This window comes from Nasonia vitripennis, chromosome 3, assembly GCF_009193385.2.
Source record: "Nasonia vitripennis strain AsymCx chromosome 3, Nvit_psr_1.1, whole genome shotgun sequence".
In the NCBI taxonomy this organism is placed as follows: Eukaryota; Metazoa; Arthropoda; class Insecta; order Hymenoptera; family Pteromalidae; genus Nasonia; species Nasonia vitripennis.
The window spans coordinates 10,031,475-10,054,901 of NC_045759.1; the positions used below are offsets into that span (position 1 = coordinate 10,031,475).

Here is a 23,427-nt window from a genome sequence, read left to right on the forward strand (position 1 = left end):
GACGACGCAGTCAAAGAAATCAAAAGCTCCACTTCCGCAAGACGTTTGCCAAGAGAAGCAATGATTATATTTTGTAAAAAAAATTCTCAAAAAACAGAAGCGTAATTTTTAATCAATATAGATAGATCGCCACTTTCAAAATGCAACAAAGTATAAAAAAAGGCAAACTTGGTCACTCTCGACTTCACACATCCGCATCAGGAAGTTCAAATCGATCGACGTCCCTCCTCCTCTCCACCCGTCCTCTCTCAAAAGCATTCACAAATTTCAGCCGTCGCTTTATGTTTACCCTACATAGCTCCAAGCTACAAGTGCACTACTACTCCGCATCCCTCTCGCGCGATTTCCATCCATCAATATTTATGAATCCTCTCTCTCGAGAAAAAAAAAACTCGGCAACAGCACTGCACCGTGACACATTTTCCACTCGTGTACTACCTGCACCTGCTCCACAGGCGCTTATCGGCACATATATAGGCGAATCGAATACATTCATCGCGTCATCGGTAGCGACACAAGTGAGTGAGAAAGAGAGAAGACACCGGAGACTCGCGTAAATAGTATACACAGATCGAGTCGAGCGAGCGCGAGTATGCGTTGTGTATATATAGCGACGGAAAACAGCGCAGAGTGTCAGACGCGACGAGCTGATGCTCTCCCCTTCAATAAAAGGCTCCGACACACGCGCCGAGCGTTGTTCTACGGATAAATCATCCCGACGGCTAGTTTAGCCGATCAGTCTGACAGTGACCGCTGGCAGATTGGAATCGACGACGACGACGTTCGGTATCTGCTCTCTATACCGTCCTGTGCGCGTATAGACCTTCGGAAAGCAGTTGATGGAACGGAGCCCTTTTGCTGCTAGCGTTTGATATCGGTCTTATCGCAATCCAGTTTTCTCACCGACGCAATTCGAGCAACGTAAGTGTTTTTGATTTTTCGCCATACTATACTCGCTCCTCGACAGTCTAGCGGTCACCGGCGTACCAAAACAAACACAACCGAGCCGAGCTCTTTCCAAACTGTCCTGTAGCGTTTTTGCGGGAATCGAGAGATGAAAATAATCAATTCCTGAACGCACAAGCGCCGATCAAAACACGAGTCGCATAATGGGATATTATTCAGACGCAGATTATTCGCCGTGGAAAAATTTCAGCCGCGCGCCGGACTCGCGTGCGCGCTGCGGAAATTCTCCTAATCAGTCTTCATTTGGAAAATGAGCGGCGAAAAAAGTAGGCTACATCACCGACGATGCAGCGTATATGAGCGGCGAATGGATTAACGAGCCGGGAAAACTGGCCGTCCCCTTTGTTCGCGAAAACAATAAAGTTTGCCGTTAAAAAATTTTTTTTAAAAAAAGCTCTCCACAAGCCCGATCGATCAAACGTCGAATTGTTCGCGTGTCGCCACCCACCGCACAGGTCGTCCGTCGCGCTGTATATATGTATATACGATATCGCATGGGGGGGAGTGGGAATGCGCAGTGTTGCAGTACGGGTGCACCCTGACTGTCGACGTGCTTGCGAATTGCGCAGCTTGCAAGCTCTGAACGCGCATCTTCGCTCGTGTGTGGCTGTTATTGCGGGGGTGTGAGAGCCTCTTTCGGGCTAGTCTTTCGCAGCCGACTGCAGGAGCTAAAGGTGAGAGTGGATCGAGTTTTATTTTTTAATTTAAAATGCGCAATAGCGGTGTTCATATACGTTCGGGTAGAAATTTTTTGAAAAATTTAAAAACTCGCTCACGTTCTCTGGTAACGTTAAAATTAACATAACGACGAAAACCAAGCGCGCATTCAAAAACTTAGCTGAATGACCAGAAGCGACGAATATTATCACTTACTCAGGAATGTGCTAGCATCGAACAAAGAAAGGAGTAGTGCAAAACTGCGCCGAGATTATAGTGAATTCGCCTTCTTTATTTTCGAAGCAAAAGAATTGGATGTGTCACGCCGGTGATCAGTTCAGTCGTTAATCTCTGCAGTGTACTTCATCGTTATTCCAACTACGTTCTACACCTCTCGGCAGCCATTAATCTCACCCCACACGCATACGCATCGTCGATCTGCATTTCCGTAAATACTTTTTTTACACACGCGTCGATTTTTTCGATCGTTTTTGCGCTCGTATAAACACGCTACATATTGAATGTCGTTATCGATCGTTTTTACATTATTCACCGCGTGATTTCGCAGTTTTATCCGGTATTCAGACGACGTTACGAATCCAATAAACGGAATACAAAAAATAACGCTCGCCAATAATTCCGTTAAACTATATAAAATATCAGCGTTTCTTCTTTTAAAAAAAGGGCGGGCTTTTGTCGCATAACACAACATATATACGAGAGCCGCTTATTTAACTCCATATACGTGATCCGCCTAAAAAAGTCGTCGAATCGATCGCAGAGTGCGGTCTCTCTTCGCGAAATGAAGATCGAACAAAGGAGATTCTGCTACTGCTCGTCGTCCCGCGGAAACCACATCTCTTATTTTCTGTTATACAGAAGTCCGCCGAAACGAATGGCTCTTTGTGTCTCAGGGTTACACTATTCTATTAGAATGCGCGCGCGTAAATGCCTTTTTTGGAATATATGTTAAAATATTCCGTTCGAGCGTGGACGAGAGAATACAGCTTGTTTTTTTTTCTGGTTGGTGAACAGTTACGTTCAACGCGTCGGTCAATTTTCCAGGACTGCTGTTGTGTAGTCGAGAGATATTCGGTCCAGGTTCAAGTGCAGGCAAGGTTCGCGAGCTGGGGGACCGCGAATAATTGACCCACATCTCCGTGATTCACCGGGGGGTACCTTATTCCGTACTATACACACTCCCCCGGTTATAAATAGTCCGCCTGCATTATTAATAGACATGTTCGTCGTTGGCTTTTTTTTTCGTTAAAACTGACTGCAGGTAATTATACTGTGCGGTATTCGAGAAAGAGTTATATGATTCGTCCTTATCCTTTCCCGCGCACTGAAATCGCTGCAGTAGCTACTCTTGGTGTATAATCCAAGTAAATATTGCCTGCGTTGTATAATGGCGAGTCCCGAGAATGCAATTATCGGTTTTAATTTCCCCCAATCGAACAACCTATACCTCGATTGTGATTGAAATGATGTTTCAAAATCGGAAAAATTGCGAAATTAGCTACACTTCTCATCGCATTCAAAACCAGGAAAATATAGAGAACGTCTATTCCTTATACTCGTCGCATAAATTTTAATTTCCGCCCGTCCGATACGTCGAACGACCTTTTTTGCTCCGAATTAAAGCGCTCCCCGATTTGCATGCGATCTTGAAATGTCTCCCGAGTCATCTTTAAAAAAAAAGGATAATCGTCGCAATAATTTAACCCACATGCCTAATCAATTAAGCGTCGTATCTCGTATCCCTACACATCAGACACAGCCAAACTATCCGCACACACAGGCCGCTAATTTACGATCGCGCAACTCTTACACGCCCGATCGCATAGCGTCCGTCCTTCACCGACTCTCTCGCGGCAAACATTCGAGAAGCAGAAAAAAATTCGGAAACGCTCTCGCGAGAGTTCAATGAATCCTGGTGTTCTTTTCCGCTATAATACCGGCGATAATATCGAGAGAAGCGCAGAGGTCGACCGGCGCGCAGGATTGCCTTCGTATCAACCCTGAGAAGGAGAGAGAGAGAGAGAGAAAAAATACAAGCGAGAGTAGTGCCGAAAGGCTCGTCGCGGGGAGAACGAAGCGACGACGCGCTGCATGCAGTAGTGCGTTATTCGACGCGCGAAGCCAAGCCGGTGCGATCACTGCAGGCGAATCCGCGGGATTATAACTTTTTCATAGATAGACCGAGCTTGCTCGAAAAACGTGTTTGTGAAGTGCGCTGTTTGTCCGGAGAAGGGTGAGTTTTTTATTTTTTTTTTTTTTTGAAAAATGCAATGCTATGATATAGGCAGAAAGATTTTTTTTATTCGTCGTTCTAAAAAGCACACGTTATTTGCTTGTGATATATCACGATCGTAGGGAATCATTTTCAGGAGATGCGATGACGCTTGTGACTGAGCAGATTTGAATGACGAACTAATCAAGGCTTGTTTATGTATTGACGATTGCACGCGCCTTTACGTAAATATACGAGAAGAGTAATGGGTATAAAGCGCGTCGATATAGCCTCATCTTCAAAGTGTCACTTCCTACTTCAGACTGTTTTTTTTTTCTATCGGCTTTGAGAAAAATATTTTCATCAATAACGCCGACTATTATACAATAGTACTGCGAATGCGAGGCACTAGGCCATTAGTCATTAGGCGTCATTCCGATCGCGGCATACCTGCAGCCGACTTGTTATCACAACATCGGTATACGTGACTCAATTCGACGCGCGGCGCATAAAAAAGCAAAAACCTCGAAAAAAAAATAAGCGAAAAATTAAAAAGCATGACTCGCAGAGCGCAGCATCCCGCACGGTTTAATTTAATCCCGTCCCCGCGCTGGAAAAGTGCAAGAGCCGCAGTCACCTTCACGAGCGATGCTCTTTGGAGATTTATTCAATCTAGTCTGTCGTTAAAAGTCGTTAAAAGCCACCGAGATATACATCCCGTTGCGCTACTCTTGATTTGCTAATCGCTCGCTCGGCTGCGTGTGTAATGCATCCAAAGCTCGAATGTTGCGCCTCATTGTTGTGTGTGTGTGTGTGTCCTCGCCTTACGCGAAATGTTGATTTTTTTCCTCTCTCTCTCATCTCGCTGTTTATCGACGATACAGGTAGTTTCCATGGATTTCCTGTCTCGTTTATTATACGATGCTTCGCGTTCGCGGTAGTGCGTATATGGGAATTTTGAGGTATTAGCGATTATGAGCTTCCAGTATCGTAGGTCACATCGGTTACGTGTAATTGCGAGCGTCGTCAACGAGATTTAATCGGGCCGTTTAGGATTAAACTGTCATTGGCTTGTTCTTCCCCCGAATAAATATAATAAACTATAAATCCTCGATTTTCCTCTCGATCTCGCAACAGATGCAGTACGCGATGCTGCTGGTGGCGGCGATGCTGGCCGCCTCGAGCGTGAGCCTGGTGGGCTCGTCCGTCCTGGTGGCCGACCTGGCGATGACGCGGATGGTCGAGCTGAACGCCGGTGCGCCGTTCTGCGCGCTCTACCACGACCGCGGCGTCATCCAGCGCATGGTCCTCGGCTCGGACCCCAAGAAGGTCCGCCAGATCTCCAACAACCTCGTGGCCGATCTCGAGGAGACCTGCAAGGCTTCGCGCAGCAAGGGAAAGGTATTATACATCGATATTGTATCGATATTGTATCATCCGAAAGCGGAATATATAGTTGTATAATCGCGCGACGAATCCGCAGAACCAAGCTCCGGGCGGCGGGATCATGTACCCGGGCACCAAGTGGTGCGGCCCCGGCAACATCGCCAAGTCGTACGACGACCTGGGCCAGCACGCGGCCGAGGACGCCTGCTGCCGCGAGCACGACCACTGCCCGACGACGATCGGGCCGCAGCAGTGCATCCACGGCATCTGCAACACCTCGCCGTTCACCCGCTCCCACTGCGACTGCGACGCGAAATTCCGCAGGTGCCTGCAGACCATCAACACCGAGGTCGCCAACACCCTCGGCGCTCTATTCTTCAACGTCATACAGGTCACCTGCTTCAAGGAGAGACGACCTTGCTCGCAGTGGCAGAGGTTCGTGTGTCTCGTATTAATTCTTCATCTACTCGCATTTTATTATATAATTATCGCCGCGCACTCGTCCGCGATAAACAGGATATATTCTCACGGCACATGGGCTTTGTGGATAATTTCGTAGCTGCAAGCAATCCTCTTACGAGTGGCGACGCTCCCAGAAGTACATTCTGCCGAACGAGTGGAGCCCGAGGGCCGCGGCTCAGAACAAGCTCCAGACGCTCAACACGATTTTCCAGTCCTTCAACGCCTGGCTGCAGCAGCTGATCTCGCACAACCAGCAGCAGCAGCAGCGGCACTGATATTCCACCAAATTTCGCGCGTAAATTGTAAATGAAGCCTTTCTTTCAATATAGCTGCGCGGCCTGGTGAAGGTTTTTTTAGCGGTGATGGTGCGGGCAATGGTGCGGGCAATGGTGCTGGTGGTCGGCCGATTGATACGCCGAACTGTAACTGATGGAATTAACTGTTCTGATTTCAGAAACGGCTACGCAGAAGCCGAATGGGCTCGACTCTGCTCCCAGTACAAGTTCCAGCCGAGCGACAAGTACGTGCCATTGATGCCGCTGAATTTGTAAGGGACGACTGTAAAGGACGACTTTTATCATACTTGTAGCAGCGGCTGATGTTAGATTCTCTTGTATTTTTTTTTTTTTTTTTTTTGTATCAGACTAGTATATATTATGTATTACGTAGCTTATAATGTAATGACGACGATAATCAGCGCAACGAGAGATTTATTTTGTTTCTCTTATAGTTTTTGTATAACTTGTACGAGTAGTTGTATAGGACGATAGTTTAATACCTCGCACACAGTGGCCTTCCTAATTTAGAATAATGTACAACGTTGACCATTTTTCTATGCATATATGTTTCTTAGGCTCGCAGATAATATTATAGCGTTTCGAGTTTTCTTTCGAGCTTGAAAAGAGCGCTGAATAACTTTAATGCGCTGAACGTAAATTTAGCGATTGACTTGAATGCATGCGGTTTTGACTATCCGCCGACGATGGGACTGAATACTTTTAAGAGACAATGTTTTGAAATTGTTCGGGATTTTTTATTTCTTAACGATATAAGACGCGATTATTTTTATTTTACGTTAAATGTGACGATAAGGTGATTGTTTAAAAAGATATCAGTATACTGTAAACGATGGTATGCGCTTTTATTCATCTGCATTGTTCGAGTCAATATTATGTTTTACGTTAAGCGAAACTACGCATTGATGATGGTAACGAGAGCTTCCGCGTGTAATAGCTGTAATAGAGCATTAGGTGATAGAATAACGATTACTTTTTTCATTGTGTCTATCAAATACTCTTAAAAACAGCTGTATCTCCGATTTTATACTGTTTAATTATTGAATAGTTCTTATGCCTATTGTGATAGTAGTAAAGAAAACTCTTCAAGTTTTACACTTTTTACGACGACGGTATGATTATAGTATTGTTGCATGCAGCAGAACGTTTAGAAATTGCTATATGTACGCGACTTTGAGCAAAAAAATCTATCGCTTCTTGAACGATCAGTGCATTCTTATATTGACGTGGTATCTAGTCTTTGTTTTTAATCTTATTATTTCCAAGTTTTCAAACAATCATCATAGTTTTTTTAAACTCGCGAACTATACACAGAATAACTGAAGCTTCAAACCCAAATCTATCATTAATAATAACTTAAAATAATAAATTGATGTAAATCCTTATTGTATTGTACACTCAATTATTCCTATTTGAATTTCTATGAAGAATGTTTTAATCTGTAATCAAGTTGCAAGTCAATAAAGATTTTTCCACGCGTACGTCTGGTTTTTATTCATAAAATATATAGCATAATTTAAAAACTGCAGTGCTACTATATACATTGAGTCATTTACATCTTTATAATATACATAATTACATTAACTTTAACTTTTTAGCAAAGCAGAAGCATCGGGGTGTCTTGGAATTAAAATTGTACTTTGAGTTTCGAGATCACAAACCTCATTTGAAAATGTTAAGTTTTCGTTCAATTTTAAAAAACTATCACGATTTGTCATCAGTAAGCATTGGGAGAATTTCGCCACACCTACCATGAACCCTGATCTGAGCATGTTCGTCTCCTCTTGTGTCTCCAATATTTAGTATTGCTATTGGCTTCACAGCTTCGACTGCCTGGAGTACAATTCTATAGCCTGAGAATGTGGTCAAAGAAGTTCCGAGAACAAGTAGAGAATCAGCCTCTTCAACCTCGTTTTGTACTCGTTCAACAACCTGTTTTGGTACATTATCCCCAAAGAACACAATGTCTGGTTTCATGATTCCACCACACTTTGAACAAGGGGGTATTTTAAAGTCATCGATCTGGTCCTATGAATAAAGACGCAGAATGCAATAACTCGTTTGAATTATTTTTCAATTGACGCATAGAGTGGATTATGCATACCTGAGACAAATCAACATCACCATCTGGTCTTATAGCTTCGCATGAAGCTTTCATATCAGGATTCAGTTTATTAAGAACTTCTTGAAAGACGAATCGATCAATCTTGTTATTGCAACTGAGACAAACTACTCTATATCCAGTGCCGTGCAATTCAACAACGTTTTTGCTACCAGCTTTTATGTGAAGATTGTCCACATTTTGAGTGATGACACAGCTTACTTTTCCAATATCCTCCATATTTTTTAACCACTTGTGGGTGACATTGGGTTGGAACAGCGAGAAGCTACAAAGTAGTTCAAAGTATAAATAAATTACATATATTATGAGAATTCCAAACAAATAATCTGAAGGGTACCGTGGCCAAGCTGCATAATTTCTTGCCCAGTAACGTCTTCTAGTCTTGTCGCTTTTACAAAAATCCTGATAAGAAACTGGTCTACGATCGCTGGTTGCAAATAGTCCGACACCTTCTGACCGATAATCAGGTATTCCACTTTCAGTAGATATTCCCGCTCCTGTTATAACACATATTTTTCCAGATGTATTGACAAAGTGCTTGAGCATTCTGACGTCTTCCTCTCTGGCGGGTTGGCATTTTGGAACAAAAGCAAGACTAGACAGACTATTGACTCGATCTATGAAAGAATTTCAAAATTTATAGTCAAAATAGAAAACCCTCAGTAAATTTTGATAAATGCATCATATTTATCAATAATAATCGATTAAAATGTACAAATTCTAACCCGTAAAGTTTAATGAGAACGAACAGTTTTTCAGGCTTATTCCACGTATGGTTGGTACGATTAATGACATTTCTTGTTTGCTTCAAAGATTCACTACGTTCTTAACGAAATTTTATTATCATACTTTCTAATGATGGCTAATTTTGAAAAGGTTTAATGTATCACAACATGCTGTTATGATACTTTGTGCAACCGTACGGATAAACTAAGATTAGATTTAGATATAGGCTGAATCGAATCAGCTGATGAGAGCAGTTCAGTGTCGTCTGCTACTTTGACGTAAACAACAGCAGAGCGCGCACGATGTTGATGTCTATATGAGTAATACTTGAACTGATATTTTACAGACTTTTTAGAAAATTGTCAATCGGGTAAATACAAATAGAATAATAAAAAATGCTTTATCATCAGCGTATAGCTTAGATAAATTTTCTATCAATGCACACAAAGTTTTTTGATATGAGCTTTTTTCCATTAAAAAAGTCGGTTTCAATTCGTGCAACTATATCGGGGAAGTTGGACAACTGTTTCCGGGAGGCGTAGTACTTGGACAATATAGTAACCGAAAGTTGGACAATGTTGCAATACATGGACAAAGCTAAGCCTGTAGTAGTTAGACAATATTTTAAGTATCACGAGATTAGAATAAGAAAAATTATAGGAATAGTTATAAATGGGGAAACTATAGATATTAAGGTAAATAAACTCTATTATTAAATTTTTTATTTAATTTTATTATTTCTTTTTACAAAAATAATGCACGCATAAGTGACAAAAACATCTAAAATTGGTCAACTTTTTTTATGCAGTTTTTTCTTCTTTTTTTTTTACTTTGGTTTGTAAAAATGACACTTCCAAGTTTCCGATTCGGATGAATCAACATTCAATTTATGTAAGTGATCAGTTAAAGCTGCAATATTCTCTTAACAATTTCCTAATTTTACAGATTTTTCAAATTCTCTATCTGTAACTCTTTTTTTATTTGCAGTTTCTTCTTTTTATTTTCATTATACTGCTGTACACTAGCTGTTTCTTTTTCTCTCATCTTTCTCTTTAACTTTTATTTAACAAAGTTTATTGCTCCCTTTCCTTCTTTTCAACTTTTTTTTGTTGCAATATACATCATGTAAGGCTCAATAGCAGATAAGTTGAAATGCACAGAAGTGTCTCATATGGCTTCATTAACTATTTCAGATCACTTCGAATTTGATTTCAACTGATTCAGAAGTGATATCAATAACTTGACTGTTCTAATCAGTATTCGGCATCTGAACTTCAACAAAGTCAATAGTAATATTGTCTGACATCCCATGATCACAAGACTCGTCTGATACTGTAGCGATCATTTCTGCATCAGATACTGAAAACGAACAATTATAATTATTAAAAATATGAATTAGAAAAGAAGTTACATTATTTACATAATAAAATTACTTACCATTACAAAGTTTTCTTAACTTGAGCCAAGATTCAAACAATGCGACGTATGCCACATCACCACTCCATACACCATCTGTTTCTGCTTGCTTAAAAGATGCCAATACATCTGGAGAAATAAGATCTTGTTCGAATATTTTCAATAATCCTTCACTTATTTCTTCTCTATTTTGAACTGCGTTGTTTGTTGAATTGAATTTGTGAGTAACATCTTTTTTTTTATTTTTTTTACTTAAAATGTTATAGTTAACGGCATCAGCACATAAAGGGTATAGTCCGCAAGTTTTAAAACCAGTAATAGCAGCTTCAGTGAAATCACACGCTTCCAAAGCCATTTTCAAAACTGGTGGAAACATTTGTTTCTTGAAATTGTATATGTTGTTATCTATTCTCCATTCCTGTAAGACCTTCTTATACGAGTCCTTTAATGGATGGAATATAGCAACATCCAATGGATGGATAATGTGTGTTGCATTTGGGTACAATATTATCAGTTCAATAAGATGATCCTTGCAAAACTTAAGTAGAGGCAACGTTATTTGTGAGCTACGTCCATCCACGTATAAAATCACAGGAAAAACATAGTTGTTTTCTTTTAGCCACTTGTAAAAAACATTAGTAATATAGCTGTAAAAGCTCTCTGATGTCGTCAAACCCCGTTCTGTGTTTACAACTCCCCAGCCTTTTGGTATTTTATCTATAACACTTTTCTTTGGAGTCTTTTTGAAGTCAAACAAAATCATAGGAGGTGGCATAACTCCAGAAGCAGATATGCTGAACAATACTGTTGAGGTATCTTTCTCGTTACTGGATACAATCTCATGAGGAGCCTTAACTCCTTCTTCAGTCAAAACTTTGTTGTATTTTGGGGTAAGCATAAACGTTGATTCACCTGCATTAAAAATCCTGTGCGGCTCAATGTTTAACAATTTTTTGTCTTCTAGGTGCAGTCTTATCTTTGCAAACCAATCTCGAAGATCTTCTTCAGTGACAGGTGCTCTTGTGCTAGCATGATTGTGTACAATCTTGTTGCTGAGGTTAGGATTACGTTTCATGAAGGCACGATACCAGTGCTGTCCAGGCCTATTATTCTTGAATGGGGTGTCAATTTTCTTTTCAGTTGCATACTTTTGTACGTAATCAAGAAGTCTTGATTTGGTAACAGGGTGACCAGAATCTGCACTAAACACTATCCATGACACAATCTCTGCCTCATCTTCCGTACTCAACACTGTTCTGGGGCCCTTCTTGCACTCAAGTGGTACTATACACTTTGACTTCAAAAAAAGTGTACTTTTAGGAACCCCAAAATTTGCGGCTGCTTGGCGTAAAGTTTGGCCTTCACCCATCGCATTGAGAGCAGCTTGCAATGCTTCTAGGCTATAACTTTTTTCTACCTTCTTTTTTTCAGCAGATTTCTTTACACTACTTTTCTTATACGTCTTTTTTACCCTCTCTTTTGTTTTTCTTTTAGAAGTCTCCCTCATATTCTTTTTCCTAGGCATTTTGTAAACTCAAATTGGAGCTTTAAAGGTTAGGCATACAGAATGAGCATAAATCTGTCCGGAGATGACATTTGTTCAGAAATTCAAATCCAGAACTTAAACTAGAATTGTTGAATTTCAATAAATTGCCTTTTTGCAACAATTTTCTGACAAAAAACAAAAGTATGAAACAAGTTTCGTAGCACGTCTCCATGCATAACTCTCTCGTCTTATATATTATATACATTAGCCTAACGAGGAAGTCGCGCTTGTCCAACTATATGTATAATGGAAAGATCACTTGGACAACTAATTTCGAATTAATAACAATACTAAACCACTTTGTTTTTTGATGCTAACATTTGATAGCGTTTAAACTGGCGTTCAAGTCAACCAAGTCATGGTGGTCCAACGTCCGCCAAGCGGTGCGTTGCGGCCTGCGTGTGGTGGTATAAGAAGTGGCTCCCGCATGTATACGTATAACGAACGTTTTTTATTTATACATTTTAATATAAATCTTGTTGCTTATAAACATAAAGTATATTGTATATTGTATACATAGTATTCGTAATAATACATAGGAATTGATTGTAAAAAATATACGTATAGTATCTTTGTCTATTCCGAATCTGTGTATGCTATGTGGAACTTTTGCCTTTTACGCATTTATTAGTTTAGAAATGTATGATTGATATAATCTCGAAGTATTTTGTTTTCATCAGTAAGTAACTCTATCTGACATAAATAACTCTTTTCAGTTGCTCTTAATCGCAAAATATCGATCTCTTGTTTTTCGATTCGACTATTGTAAACATCAGCCGAGATCTCCTGTTGACACAAACATATTATAATACAAAATGTTCAGGATTATTATTATTGAAAAAAAATAATAATACAAACGTTAATAACTTACAGTCTCTTGTAGATCGGAATTTTGTGCTTGCAACTCAGAAATCGTCCTGCGTGCTTCTGCAAGCTCGGCTTTCGTATTGTCAAGATCCACTTGAATTGTGCCAGATTTCGTTCTCAGCAAGTCGATTTCTTGTTTCAATATTTCGCACTTCTCTTCGGTTAACTTCAGTTCATATTTAAGTAGTTTGTTTGATTCGTGCAGACTCCCTCGCTCTTCTGACCATTTATTCTTTTCCATAAGCAAGGCGTCATTCTCGATTTTGATGGCTCTGAAATCTTTCGTCAAGTTTTCATCTCTAAGCACGTCTATTATCTTTTCGTAAGTTTCCAGCTGAGTCATAATTTCGGAAAAGACATCTTCTATATTTCCAAGACTTTCTAGCTGTTGATTTAGATTAACCATTTCTTCTTTTAACTTTGAATTTTCTAGCTCGATAGAGCATCCTCTTACTTTATTTTTCAGTCGTTCGTTCTGCTCTCTCAGTGCCTTATTCATAAGCTTCAAGTGCATGATTTCCAAATCTCTCGGATCTACATCGGACGTGTTCCTTTTTTGCAAATGGTCTTGCAGCTTCCTCGAATCCGCTGCAGAAAACTCTGTTTGATCCCAGCTCGTTCCCCTCCATTGCTCCTCCGTTTCGTTCATAGCATCCTGGATCAAAGATTCGATGGATGCGCTTACCGATGCCTTTTCCATACTACTGATAGCAGCCTGAGTCTCCACCGTTGCCGATGATCGGGACATCTCAGCGCTCGTTAAGTAAATTGTGGAATGAACCGACTGTTCCATGTAATCCAACGCACTGTCGATTTCATCGATGGATCCTCCTACGGATCTTAACATACGACGATTTTTAGACGTTTCCTATGATTTAAAAACAAAATACAAAATCAACGTTATGCTTTTTCATCGAAAAAGAAAATTAATCGGCTCGATTGAAATACTCACGCGTAAGGCTAATGCAACTTCATCCTGGAACGTTGTTATTTTTTTTTCGTACTCATGCTCCTGCATCACGGTATTGTTTTCGGATCCTTCAACATTCTTCTGCTCAGCTTTCAATAATAGGTCCACTTTGTTATCAGTAGCTGTATTGCAGTTACAGTTACTCACACTCGAAACGGCCGACTGCTCGTCCTGCTTAGAGTAAAATACAAAAGCGTTTATAATTTATACAGTACATTGCGATATACTAGTGCGGCTTATATATATATATATATATATATATATATATATATATATATATATATAAAAATAACGCCGTACCTATATGAAGGACCACTTATGGCATAATTGTTGCACCGCGCGGTTAACGGTATGCAGGGTAAAATAATGTGTGTTTATGGATCAGAAATATTCATAAATTAATGTAAATTATATGTGTTATACTCACCCTATAATCGCAATCTGACACTCCTTCATCGGGCGATGATCCTCGTATGGATTCCATCAGGTCCTTACCCAGAATTAAAAACGAGTGCTCGCTATCTTCGAGAACGAGAATATTATTCTTTTGAAACATCTTCGATGTACAGTGCCGCGCCATATTGAAAATTCTTAATAAATGATGCTAAAGTGCTCGACGAGTCATTCAACGCTTCTACAACAGCTGGAAGGGAAGATTATTGAATTTGAAAAATGTGATGAACTATCCTAGCGTCTATGTGCTAGCTACTCGGCTCGGCGGTACAACCACTCATTTAGACTTCAAGCGCAGGAATGAAACACTGTCGAGACTCGAGGTGCATCAGCCTGTGGAAAATTGCGTTTGAGTCGAAGTGGGGGTAACAGCGCCGAACAGGTCGCCACACTCTATTCTATGTAGGTGTGTATCTTACCCGTAGACGCCGATATTGCCGATGCACAAGTCGAACCGCAACTGAAAACTGATGCTATCCCGCACGAATGCGCAGTTGTCGATCGATCAGCTCGAACTTCTAAGAGTTAGCTGATACTTTCGACGTAAAATGTGCCGCACAGGTTTTAGTTCATATCCTAAGCAAAAGTACGCACCTGCAGCCCTGATTCAATTAAGTAAAAAGGCATATTATATTATTATAATGAGGTGAAAAGTGCACCATGTATCCAAGATGCGCTTAAGGTTCGATTAAAGACGCCCGAGCGAAGCAAGGCAGTAAACTCACCCGCGGGTATAATCAACGACTTTAGTCCCGTGTTGCATTATGTACTATTAAACTACTACAAAATCAGACGCAGGGCTTGTTATTCTGCCCGGATTTTTAATATCCCATTACTTGACTTGTCTATCTCATACGTGCGCAAAATGATTTTTCAGACCAATTTTTTGTCACGCCAGATGTTTGTGCAAACTAAAAGAACTCTACGCAGTAATATTTAACTATATTCATTATTTAAAAAACAAAGCTCTGATAATTTGCTATGGATGTGACCATAGATGTTTTTATTTATATTTATTTAACCAATATTAAATGCCTGCTTATATGAATGTAGTACTTCATAATACAAACTTAGCTTTAATGAAAATTGTAAGTACATATGAGAATATTAAACTTACGGATTCTTTCTTACGCTTACTTTTTCATGTATTTAAGAAACGATCGATATAATTTCGTAGTATTTTGTTTTCATCAGTAAGTAACTCTATCTGACATAAATAACTCTTTTCAGTTGCTCTTAATCGCAAAATATCGATCTCTTGTTTTTCGATTCGATTATTGTAAACATCAGCCGAGATCTCCTGTTGACACAAACATATTATAATACAAAATGTTCAGGATTATTATTATTGAAAAAAAATATAATACAAACGTTAATAACTTACAGAAATCGTCCTGCGGGCTTCTGCAAGCTCGGCTTTCGTATTGTCAAGATCCACTTGAATTGTGCCAGATTTCGTTCTCAGCAAGTCGATTTCGCTTTTCAACATTTCGTACTCCTCTTCTTTTGACTCCAGTTTACATTTAAGTAATTTATTCAATTCGTATAGTCTCTCTCGCTCTTCTGACCATTCATCCATTTCCATATGCAAAGCGTCATTCTCGCCTTTGACGGCTTCGAGATTTATTGTCAACTCGGTGCAGTTTTCTCTGAGCAGCAGAGCTTCTTTCTCCAGTGTCTTTTTGACAACTCTTTCCCGATCCAACAGTTCCATAGTTTGCTGATCCATTATTTTGTCCAGATCTTCGCATAATTTATTATTAAAATCTCTTTCTTTCTTTCCACGCTCTGTCAAATCTTGTACAGTGAACGAGCTGTCAGGCAATATGCACGATTTCTTACCCTCTATTGCTGACAAAGAAATACCAGCGTTTGCTAAGTGCTCGGCACTTGCGCTCGACCGCGCCATCAGTGTGTTAGGTGCCTGAAATTTGATACTCTCGGTCGCGATTTCCGTCGTTCGCTGCACCTCTGGTTCGGTGCTCATGCACAGAGTCCCTACTGCAGAAAGCGTATCTGCCTCGACGCCATGAGGGGCCACGGACTCAGTTTCCGCGCTGACGCACTGCGTTCTTGTCATCGATGTCTCAATCGAATCGAAACTTTTCCGAGACACTTCGCTTTCCTGCTCCGAGTCGTCATCCAGCATCGTTTCAGTCTGCGCAATTGTGTCTACCCTATTCAGCGAATTGTCTGAAGAATTTACCGAGCTGTCAATGCCATTGTTGGGTTCATCTGATGATGCCTTCAACGAATCGAGTTTTCGCGTAAGCTCCTATAATTTGTATAAAAACACGTACGATACGAGCTGTAAACTGAAACGCTTTATCATCGCCTTACAGAGCACTGCAAATACTCACGTGCAAAGCTGAAAAAACTTCTTTCTGGTACATCGCTATTCTTTCGAACCGCTCGTTTCTCAGCTGTTTTTTCTCTCTTAGTATCTCACGCGAATCGTTCTCTGTGTTGCGGCAACTGATGCTCGAAAAAATCGACAGTTGATCCTGCTCAAGCACAAACACGTTTGTAAATGTCGGTGAGGTATGATGTGTTTTATACTAACGAAGAAAATCTTATTTACTCACGCTATAATCGCATTCTGACATTCCTTCACCTGGGGACGAAGCTCGAATAGATTCCACATCTTTTTGCAAAATCACAAAAGATTTCTCGATGTCGTTAAAGTTTAAAGTGTCATCACTATGATCAAAGATGCTTGGCGAGGCGTCGTCGACTTTTATGAAACTCCCCATTTCACTTGCACAATATTTTAGCAACAAAGTAACGTAAGTACATATGCAATTTTAGGCAACTATGGAAAATATTCTCGAACAGGTGCGCCGCTTGAAAATGTAAACAGCTTTACTGTTTACTTGTATAGCGGAATCGAGGGCCGCTCGCTGCCGACTGACTCGTTTCGACTTCAAAGTTCAAACCGCGGACGTACGTCGTAGACTTATAACATGAGGTCACTTATAGAGGGTGACACTTTCGCCGCGACAAAGATAAACAAGTAACCGTCAAACCGTCCAGTAGGAATGCGCTATCGGCATTATTTTGAAATCTGAATGCTGTTTAATTTTTTTCCTGTTAGTTTCTATTGACTTTTTCCTTAGAGTATTTATTTAAAGTTATATATTTCAAGCTTAAAGCCAATTTAAGAGTTTTATTCTGTCGATATAATTATCATCTAAAAATTGTTAAATATAATAAACGAAACAGGAGCGGTAAATATAACACACGAATGTGCAGCTCCAGTAAACATTCTGCAAATTAGGTGATTATCGGAATTATTATAATGTCAGGCAAGAAAATGTAGGCAGGTATCATAAGAGATAAGTATTTTTTGTTTTAATTTTTTATTTATTGCAATGTAAATTTGAATTTGATTGAATACAGGCATGGGTTAAAACAAACTTTTGCGCGCGTGTATTTCTAATGAGAATTTATCGGTAATTAAATCGGTAATTTATCGGTAATTAAATCGGTTAAAATGCATATGTATTTTCATAAAACGCTTAATTAAAAGAAAAAAAGATTATTTTCATTAGAGAGCGTGTATGTGTATGTGCGCGCATGTGTATGAGAGAGGAAGGATGCGAGAGACGGAACGTGAGGTTTAAGAGGAAGACCGGATTATGTCATAAACCGGAGAAAGCCCGAGGAAAGGTTTTATGAGTGAATCGAGCGAGAAGGGTTTTATGAGTTTATGATAGGTAGGAGGGGCGGCGGAAAGAGCGGAGGGCTCAGCGCAAGCGCTGCACGCGGGGAACAGGCCAGGGCCAGCTGTTGGGTCCGAGAGCGACCGACGCATGAGTGGGTGATGACGCACGAGTAAGGATGAGTGAGGGTGAGTGGAGGGGGCAGGTACGGCCAGGGTGCCGACCGGCAGCCCCTAGGAGGGTTAGTTCTAATCCTGCCAGCGCAGAACGCAAACGATGTATAGGATAAAATAGGTATAGACCTATCTCTGGTAGCAGCATTCCCGAGAAAGTACCTGAAAGCTACCGAGATTTTTCAAATCTAGCAGATTTCCAGAGTAGAATCTAGATGAAAACCCCGATAAATCAGGCATGATTTCTGGAAGAAATTTCGGTAGAATTTTTTCTCCACTATGATTTGTTCATATAACCTTACTTTTCACACCAATGATCCTGCTCTGCATTGACATTGTTTGAAAATATTCATAAATTGATGCATATATATATACCCTATAAATTCATCTACAATGTTTTTTGAAGGGGAAACATGATTTTTAAGGTGCACATTAATAGTGAAAACCTAACCCTACATACTCTCATACATGACAGTATGTACAGCATTGTGTCATTGATGCACTCAATGTCACCAATGATGAGGTTTGCACAGATATTTCAATCTCATCAGTATGCGAGCCAGTTACTCTCAACCACCAAATCTCTCATAATCATGGTAAATCCATGATATTAAAGTTAGATATCATGATAGCAAACTCTTTGAGGTCAACAACTCGACATCCCTCGAATATTGTGCTATCACTACAATCTTTTATTTTGGAATTTCTTGATCGCTTTTTTCTGGCTTCTAACATGGCTAAAACAGCTTTTTTTAGCTTATCATCCACCTTCTTTTTTGCAAAATGACCGTTTTTTGGCGAGGTTACGTACGGCAACGCGGCGTTGCCAAGTCGCTACGCTCTCTTGCGCATGTTTGTGTTGGTGTACACGTGTGTGAGAGCGCCACCGGCTGGCAGTCGTGCTCAACTACAATTTCAGACCACTAACGCGCTCCGCCATATGCTATCGAACGGAATGGTTGAGAACGACTGGGGGCCCTGAACTACCTTAAGTCAAGAGTATCGTATAAAATTTTATAGCACAGACTGCTAAAGCCCACAAGTCTCGCCTATTCGTGACTTAACAGCGGATTTTAGCCACACTGTGCTATAAAACATATTATTGATTATTTATTTTGATTCTAAGTCATTTTTATTAATTTCCAATGCTAAAAATAGTAAGAAATGAAGAAATCAATCTGAACTGGACAGTGACTGTTAATAAATTGCTGAACATTTCTACCAGGGTCGGTGACGCGCGATTGTGTTTATATATTATGTATTTATAATAATGCCATACGATTATGATGCGATCAATGTCTAAAGCAATAGTAACCTTTTTTGCGCATTTAAATATCAATTTTGGGGAAAACTAATTTTAACTTTAATTTTATCTCAGCTCGTATAGAAAAAAAAACATTCACTTAACATTTTTATATTTAGAGATTTCGTTATTTTTACGAGTCACTTTTTTCAAACTTTTAACTTTATTGAAAACAGTTTTTTTAGGGATTCAATTTACAACGATATTCGCCGGATTTGAAATGTATGTTACGGGAATGCATCGAAGCTGTTCATATTCGACAATTTTTCACATGAATATTATTGTTTCTAACAATTTTTTAAATATAAATTTTCTGTTCACTTACACCCCTCGTTCGGGACATTCAGTATCCGTTTATCATTGAGTAATAATGGCTATACTTTTTATAAATTTACATGAATGTAATATATAAAATAGGATTATGTTATTGCGAATTGATGTGGACAACAATAATTTTTAAATGCTATTGAGTGTATTTATTGGATATAAAAGTATAAAATGTGGTCACTTCTGTAAAATTTTGAGTGTGCAGTTTTAGTACAAATTCGGTTGATCAATTTTTAAAATCATTTAATAAACAGGGAACATAAATCTTCTTATACTAATTTGTTGGAGGTTGCTGAATTCATTGTTGATTTCTCAAACGCTCAATTTTCTCTCGATACTCTCGATTCTCGTTGGACAATGTCTCTATCTGTTGTAAATAATTGTCCTCGGCTGCGATCATTTGCGTCAAGTCTCTTTCTTGTTCGTCGATTAGCATTTTGTACGTTTCGACTGTGTTCGCCTGTTGGAATAAGTTTCATAATGATCAGAAAAATAATTACAAGGAAATGATAATTAAAACAAAAACTCGTTAGTAATATCAACTTACAGTCACTTGGTATTCGGCGTTTTCTTGTTGCAGCTTAGCGATCGTCTCGTGTGCGGTTGCAAGCTCGGCCTTAAAATTATTCAGATCCTCTCGATTTACGTTGAGTGAACTTTCCAGCGAAGCGTTTCTCTCTCGAATCATTTCTAAATTCACGTTCAGCAATGCTATTTGGTCATCGGCATGTACTCTTGTTTCGTACAAGAACTGTCGCTCGCGTAGCAAATTATTTTTTCCTCTTTGCTGCATCTCGTTCTCGTCTTTCAGGGCGTCGATTTCTTCGGCAAACTCGCTACACTTTTTCCTCAGCAGCTGAACCTCGTCCCTCAACTCTGTGATTTGACACTCTTGCGTGCGTTGTTGACGTTCTGAGATTGCTCTTTCCTCCTCAATAGATTGTCTTTCATCCAACACCCTCACTTTTTGATCCTCCAATGATTCAATCATAATGCCCAATCTTTCAATTTGGCCCATCAAACACTCTCTTTCTTTGTTTAGGCTCTGCGTCTGTTGGAGCGTTGCAGTAAATGCAGCCTCTCTTTCGCTCAACTCTTTATCCCTTTTATCGAGGCTTTTCTCGATCGCGGCGTATTTTACCTGCCTTTCCTTGTCGATCATAGCCTTCATTTCATCTTCTTCCTCGACAGAGTCCACCCCTCGCACCAAATGCCTGTAATCAGCTAGTATTTTCTGGTACTGCTGCTGAGTGCTAAACATACTTTGCTTCTCCTCCAAAATCTCGAGTTGGACAAAATACAGTTTTCTGCTGTGACTTCTCAGTTTCTTTTCAAGCGCAGTCAGAACGTCTTCACTCAGATATTTCATATAAGCGAATTTTTGTAGTTCGATTGCGTGAATCGTTCTGGCGCAGTCTTCGATAATATTTTGTTCGTCGTTGAAACGAGTATGCAAATTACGAATGAGCCGATCGCTCAGCTCTTTCATGTTCTTTGTGTAATCCTCGACATGCTGCTTCAGAATTTCGCCTCGTAAAGAACTTGGCGTAACTGTGCCCTGCTTATGAAGCTGAAAAATACGAATTTTTTATTACACCGGAATCTCGAAGCGTCATCATCTTCGAATAACACTGTAGTAAATCGTTTTATGTTGTACTCACGAGTTTTTCCAGATGCTCTATCCTGGCTTTCATAAACGCATCGTGTGTCAATAAGGCCTGTTGTTCCAGTGTCTGCCGAATCAATATACTGCATTTTATGTCCGCTTCGGACAATTTTGGCGGTCCTCTAGCGTAGTTGTTTGTATTCGCGATAACATGATCCGTTTCCATCGCAGAAAGCTGAGCGTCGCTCATGTGCGTGACTACCCATTCGTCATCGGTACCGTAGTCCTTCGTCACCGTTGCCGACGCTGCGCATTCGTCGTGGCTGCCCGGCACTTTTTCACTGTCAACCAGAACTTTCTCAATCACGCAGCTTCCTGGTGGTTCGTTCATCGTCCCGTCCACAACGGCGCTCGAACAAATGGATTTGTTTTTCTGGCATAAGAAATACACATATTAGGTACGTGTCAGCGATGCGACTAGTTTTTGATTGATTAAGGAATAGTATATTGTGCAACTAGGGGGGGAAATTGGCTTTCTTCCCTTGTTGCACACCGTACTTTTTATGATAAGTGCACGAATAGGCCACTTATCATGCATATGAAAGGAATGGAAAATTCGAGGATTTTTCAAAGTAAAGCAATAGTATATTGAACATTTTCAAATTTTCAAAAATTTTTCCTCGTAGAGATGTTGCAGACGACTTCTAGCAAATCTGGATAGAAATATTCCAGAATTCATGTCATTTTAGATGGGATTTCTACCGATGTGTTGAGACTGGAGTCTACCCAGTTTATACAAATCTTTTCTGGGTAATTATATTTTATTATAGCCTATTTCTGGAAATATTACCGTCCAGATTTGCTAGAAGTCGTCTGCAAGAGTTGCGGCTACATAACATAACCTTGCTTTTTTGCTTTTTTTTTATGGTTCGTAGGATTTGGACGTGCGACTGACTTTTGATTCGCGTGTATACATAATATACATGTATCACTGATAAACCTGTGAATAATATCATAACAAATATAATAAGCCACAATTACAAATAGTTGCCAAAAAATAGCCTTTATTGCTCCCCGGGTAATTTATTACCTAGCCGAGCAAACATTATTTTGTCCGGCATTACTGAATAGCTTAGCCCGAGATCTTGAATTAAAAAAAAAAAATTCGAAAATGACCATCCCTATCAAAACTGCGAGCTATTTGAAACAGAGTGAAATTGTTCAAAAATCCGTTCAAAACGAGAATCTTCGGTCTTCAAGATCTCGGGCTAAGCTATTCAGTAATGCCGGACAAAATAATGTTTGCTCGGCCAGGTAATAAATTACCCGGGGCGCAGTAAAGGCTATTTTTTGGTAACTATTTGTAATTGTGGCTTATTATATTTGTTATAATATTATTCATAGGTGTATCAGTGGTACACCTTTAAATAAAATTATAACAAATATCATAAGCCACAACTATATGCATTGGTATTATCTAGCGTCTGTCGTGACGAGTAAATGCATGCGCAAAAGGTTATATAAAATATACGTTAGTGCGGTCGATCCGAGTTATCGGCGAGATTTCTCGAGTATTTCTAGTCGGGATTCTACCGAATGAATCTGCAGAGCCGCTAGGATATTGACTGGTTCAACCAGCCAAATTTCTATCTAGGGTTAAGAATTAAAAAAATTTCGAAAAATTTGAAAATACTTATAGACACACACACACACACACATCCATCGGATAGGCTGCAGAGTGAGGAAAAAACTCGATTTTCCATTCACTTTACATGCATGGAAAGTGGCCTTTTTCGTGCACGTATGATAAAAAATCGTTTACTACTCACCTCGTCGGAAATACTGGAGTCTAACTCGCGCCAAGACGTCGAAGGATACACATTGGAGGTCGGGAACTCGTCGGCGTAGCTTGCTTCGAGGGCTCCGGGCGAACCACAGCCCGTCGAGAAGCTATTAACAAAATGAAACATCTTGCTTGGGAATCCGTGAATTTTCTTTCACACAAAATCTATCACTTTCTATCACGGCTCAACGACTGATGTGCTCGCTTCGGCTTCCAAGGGAAAACTGTGACGGTGTCGTCGTTCGGAGCTTATTTAAACCTTTCCGATGCCGTCGATGGATCGAGCGAGGAGTCGGAGGGCAGGGGTAGCGTCGGTGCTGCAGATGCATCGATGCGATTTTGTGCGCACGCACCGTAGTAAGGAAATCGACTGATTTTGACAAGTAGGGATGACATAGAGTGTCTTCTTGGGG

The 23,427-nt window shown here is 40.0% G+C and overlaps 6 protein-coding genes across 15 annotated transcripts; 1 reads left to right on the forward strand and 5 right to left on the reverse strand.

Annotated features, from left to right (window-relative positions):
- Positions 1 to 346: 346 nt before the first annotated feature.
- LOC100118491 (acidic phospholipase A2 PA4) lies at positions 347 to 7,481 on the forward strand. Of its 6 annotated transcripts, none has more exons than XM_008215092.4 (5): positions 347 to 921; positions 4,994 to 5,257; positions 5,340 to 5,677; positions 5,802 to 6,006; positions 6,159 to 7,481. In XM_008215092.4, the coding sequence occupies exons 2-4, from the start codon at positions 4,994 to 4,996 to the stop codon at positions 5,977 to 5,979; spliced, it is 780 nt and encodes a 259-aa protein (XP_008213314.1). In that variant the 5' UTR covers positions 347 to 921; the 3' UTR covers positions 5,980 to 6,006; positions 6,159 to 7,481. The 6 variants fall into 6 exon arrangements, with proteins under 6 accessions (XP_008213314.1, XP_003424261.1, XP_032454560.1 ...); XM_008215093.4 differs by lacking the exon at positions 347 to 921 and adding an exon at positions 1,508 to 1,640; XM_008215094.4 differs by lacking the exon at positions 347 to 921 and adding an exon at positions 3,714 to 3,877.
- LOC100678228 (NAD-dependent protein deacylase Sirt4) lies at positions 6,321 to 9,564 on the reverse strand. The gene is made up of 4 exons (XM_003424241.5): positions 8,848 to 9,564; positions 8,460 to 8,739; positions 8,105 to 8,387; positions 6,321 to 8,028 (listed from the first exon to the last, which is right to left on the reverse strand). The coding sequence occupies exons 1-4, from the start codon at positions 8,915 to 8,917 to the stop codon at positions 7,705 to 7,707; spliced, it is 957 nt and encodes a 318-aa protein (XP_003424289.1). The 5' UTR covers positions 8,918 to 9,564; the 3' UTR covers positions 6,321 to 7,704.
- LOC100679579 lies at positions 9,561 to 12,184 on the reverse strand. The gene is made up of 2 exons (XM_003424193.4): positions 10,286 to 12,184; positions 9,561 to 10,207 (listed from the first exon to the last, which is right to left on the reverse strand). The coding sequence occupies exons 1-2, from the start codon at positions 11,787 to 11,789 to the stop codon at positions 10,098 to 10,100; spliced, it is 1,614 nt and encodes a 537-aa protein (XP_003424241.1). The 5' UTR covers positions 11,790 to 12,184; the 3' UTR covers positions 9,561 to 10,097.
- Positions 12,185 to 12,240: 56 nt separating this feature from the next.
- LOC100118450 (abnormal long morphology protein 1-like) lies at positions 12,241 to 14,710 on the reverse strand. Of its 4 annotated transcripts, none has more exons than XM_032598668.1 (5): positions 14,520 to 14,710; positions 14,075 to 14,290; positions 13,630 to 13,818; positions 12,682 to 13,545; positions 12,243 to 12,596 (listed from the first exon to the last, which is right to left on the reverse strand). In XM_032598668.1, the coding sequence occupies exons 2-5, from the start codon at positions 14,225 to 14,227 to the stop codon at positions 12,438 to 12,440; spliced, it is 1,365 nt and encodes a 454-aa protein (XP_032454559.1). In that variant the 5' UTR covers positions 14,228 to 14,290; positions 14,520 to 14,710; the 3' UTR covers positions 12,243 to 12,437. The 4 variants fall into 4 exon arrangements, with proteins under 4 accessions (XP_031782560.1, XP_031782561.1, XP_032454559.1 ...); XM_008215089.4 differs by having other exon boundaries at positions 13,630 to 13,821; XM_031926700.2 differs by lacking the exon at positions 14,520 to 14,710 and having other exon boundaries at positions 12,241 to 12,596; positions 13,630 to 13,821; positions 14,075 to 14,410.
- Positions 14,711 to 15,067: 357 nt separating this feature from the next.
- LOC100678181 lies at positions 15,068 to 17,034 on the reverse strand. Of its 2 annotated transcripts, XM_016984373.3 has the most exons (5): positions 16,686 to 17,024; positions 16,461 to 16,604; positions 15,943 to 16,375; positions 15,485 to 15,843; positions 15,068 to 15,400 (listed from the first exon to the last, which is right to left on the reverse strand). In XM_016984373.3, the coding sequence occupies exons 1-5, from the start codon at positions 16,851 to 16,853 to the stop codon at positions 15,242 to 15,244; spliced, it is 1,263 nt and encodes a 420-aa protein (XP_016839862.1). In that variant the 5' UTR covers positions 16,854 to 17,024; the 3' UTR covers positions 15,068 to 15,241. The 2 variants fall into 2 exon arrangements, with proteins under 2 accessions (XP_016839862.1, XP_008213313.1); XM_008215091.4 differs by having other exon boundaries at positions 15,485 to 16,375; positions 16,686 to 17,034.
- Positions 17,035 to 19,688: 2,654 nt separating this feature from the next.
- On the reverse strand, positions 19,689 to 23,367 carry LOC103317433 (ELKS/Rab6-interacting/CAST family member 1-like). The gene is made up of 4 exons (XM_008215526.4): positions 23,001 to 23,367; positions 21,227 to 21,604; positions 20,113 to 21,135; positions 19,689 to 20,025 (listed from the first exon to the last, which is right to left on the reverse strand). Exons 1-4 carry the CDS (start codon positions 23,139 to 23,141, stop codon positions 19,864 to 19,866), a joined length of 1,704 nt encoding a protein of 567 aa, XP_008213748.1. The 5' UTR covers positions 23,142 to 23,367; the 3' UTR covers positions 19,689 to 19,863.
- Positions 23,368 to 23,427: the final 60 nt, after the last annotated feature.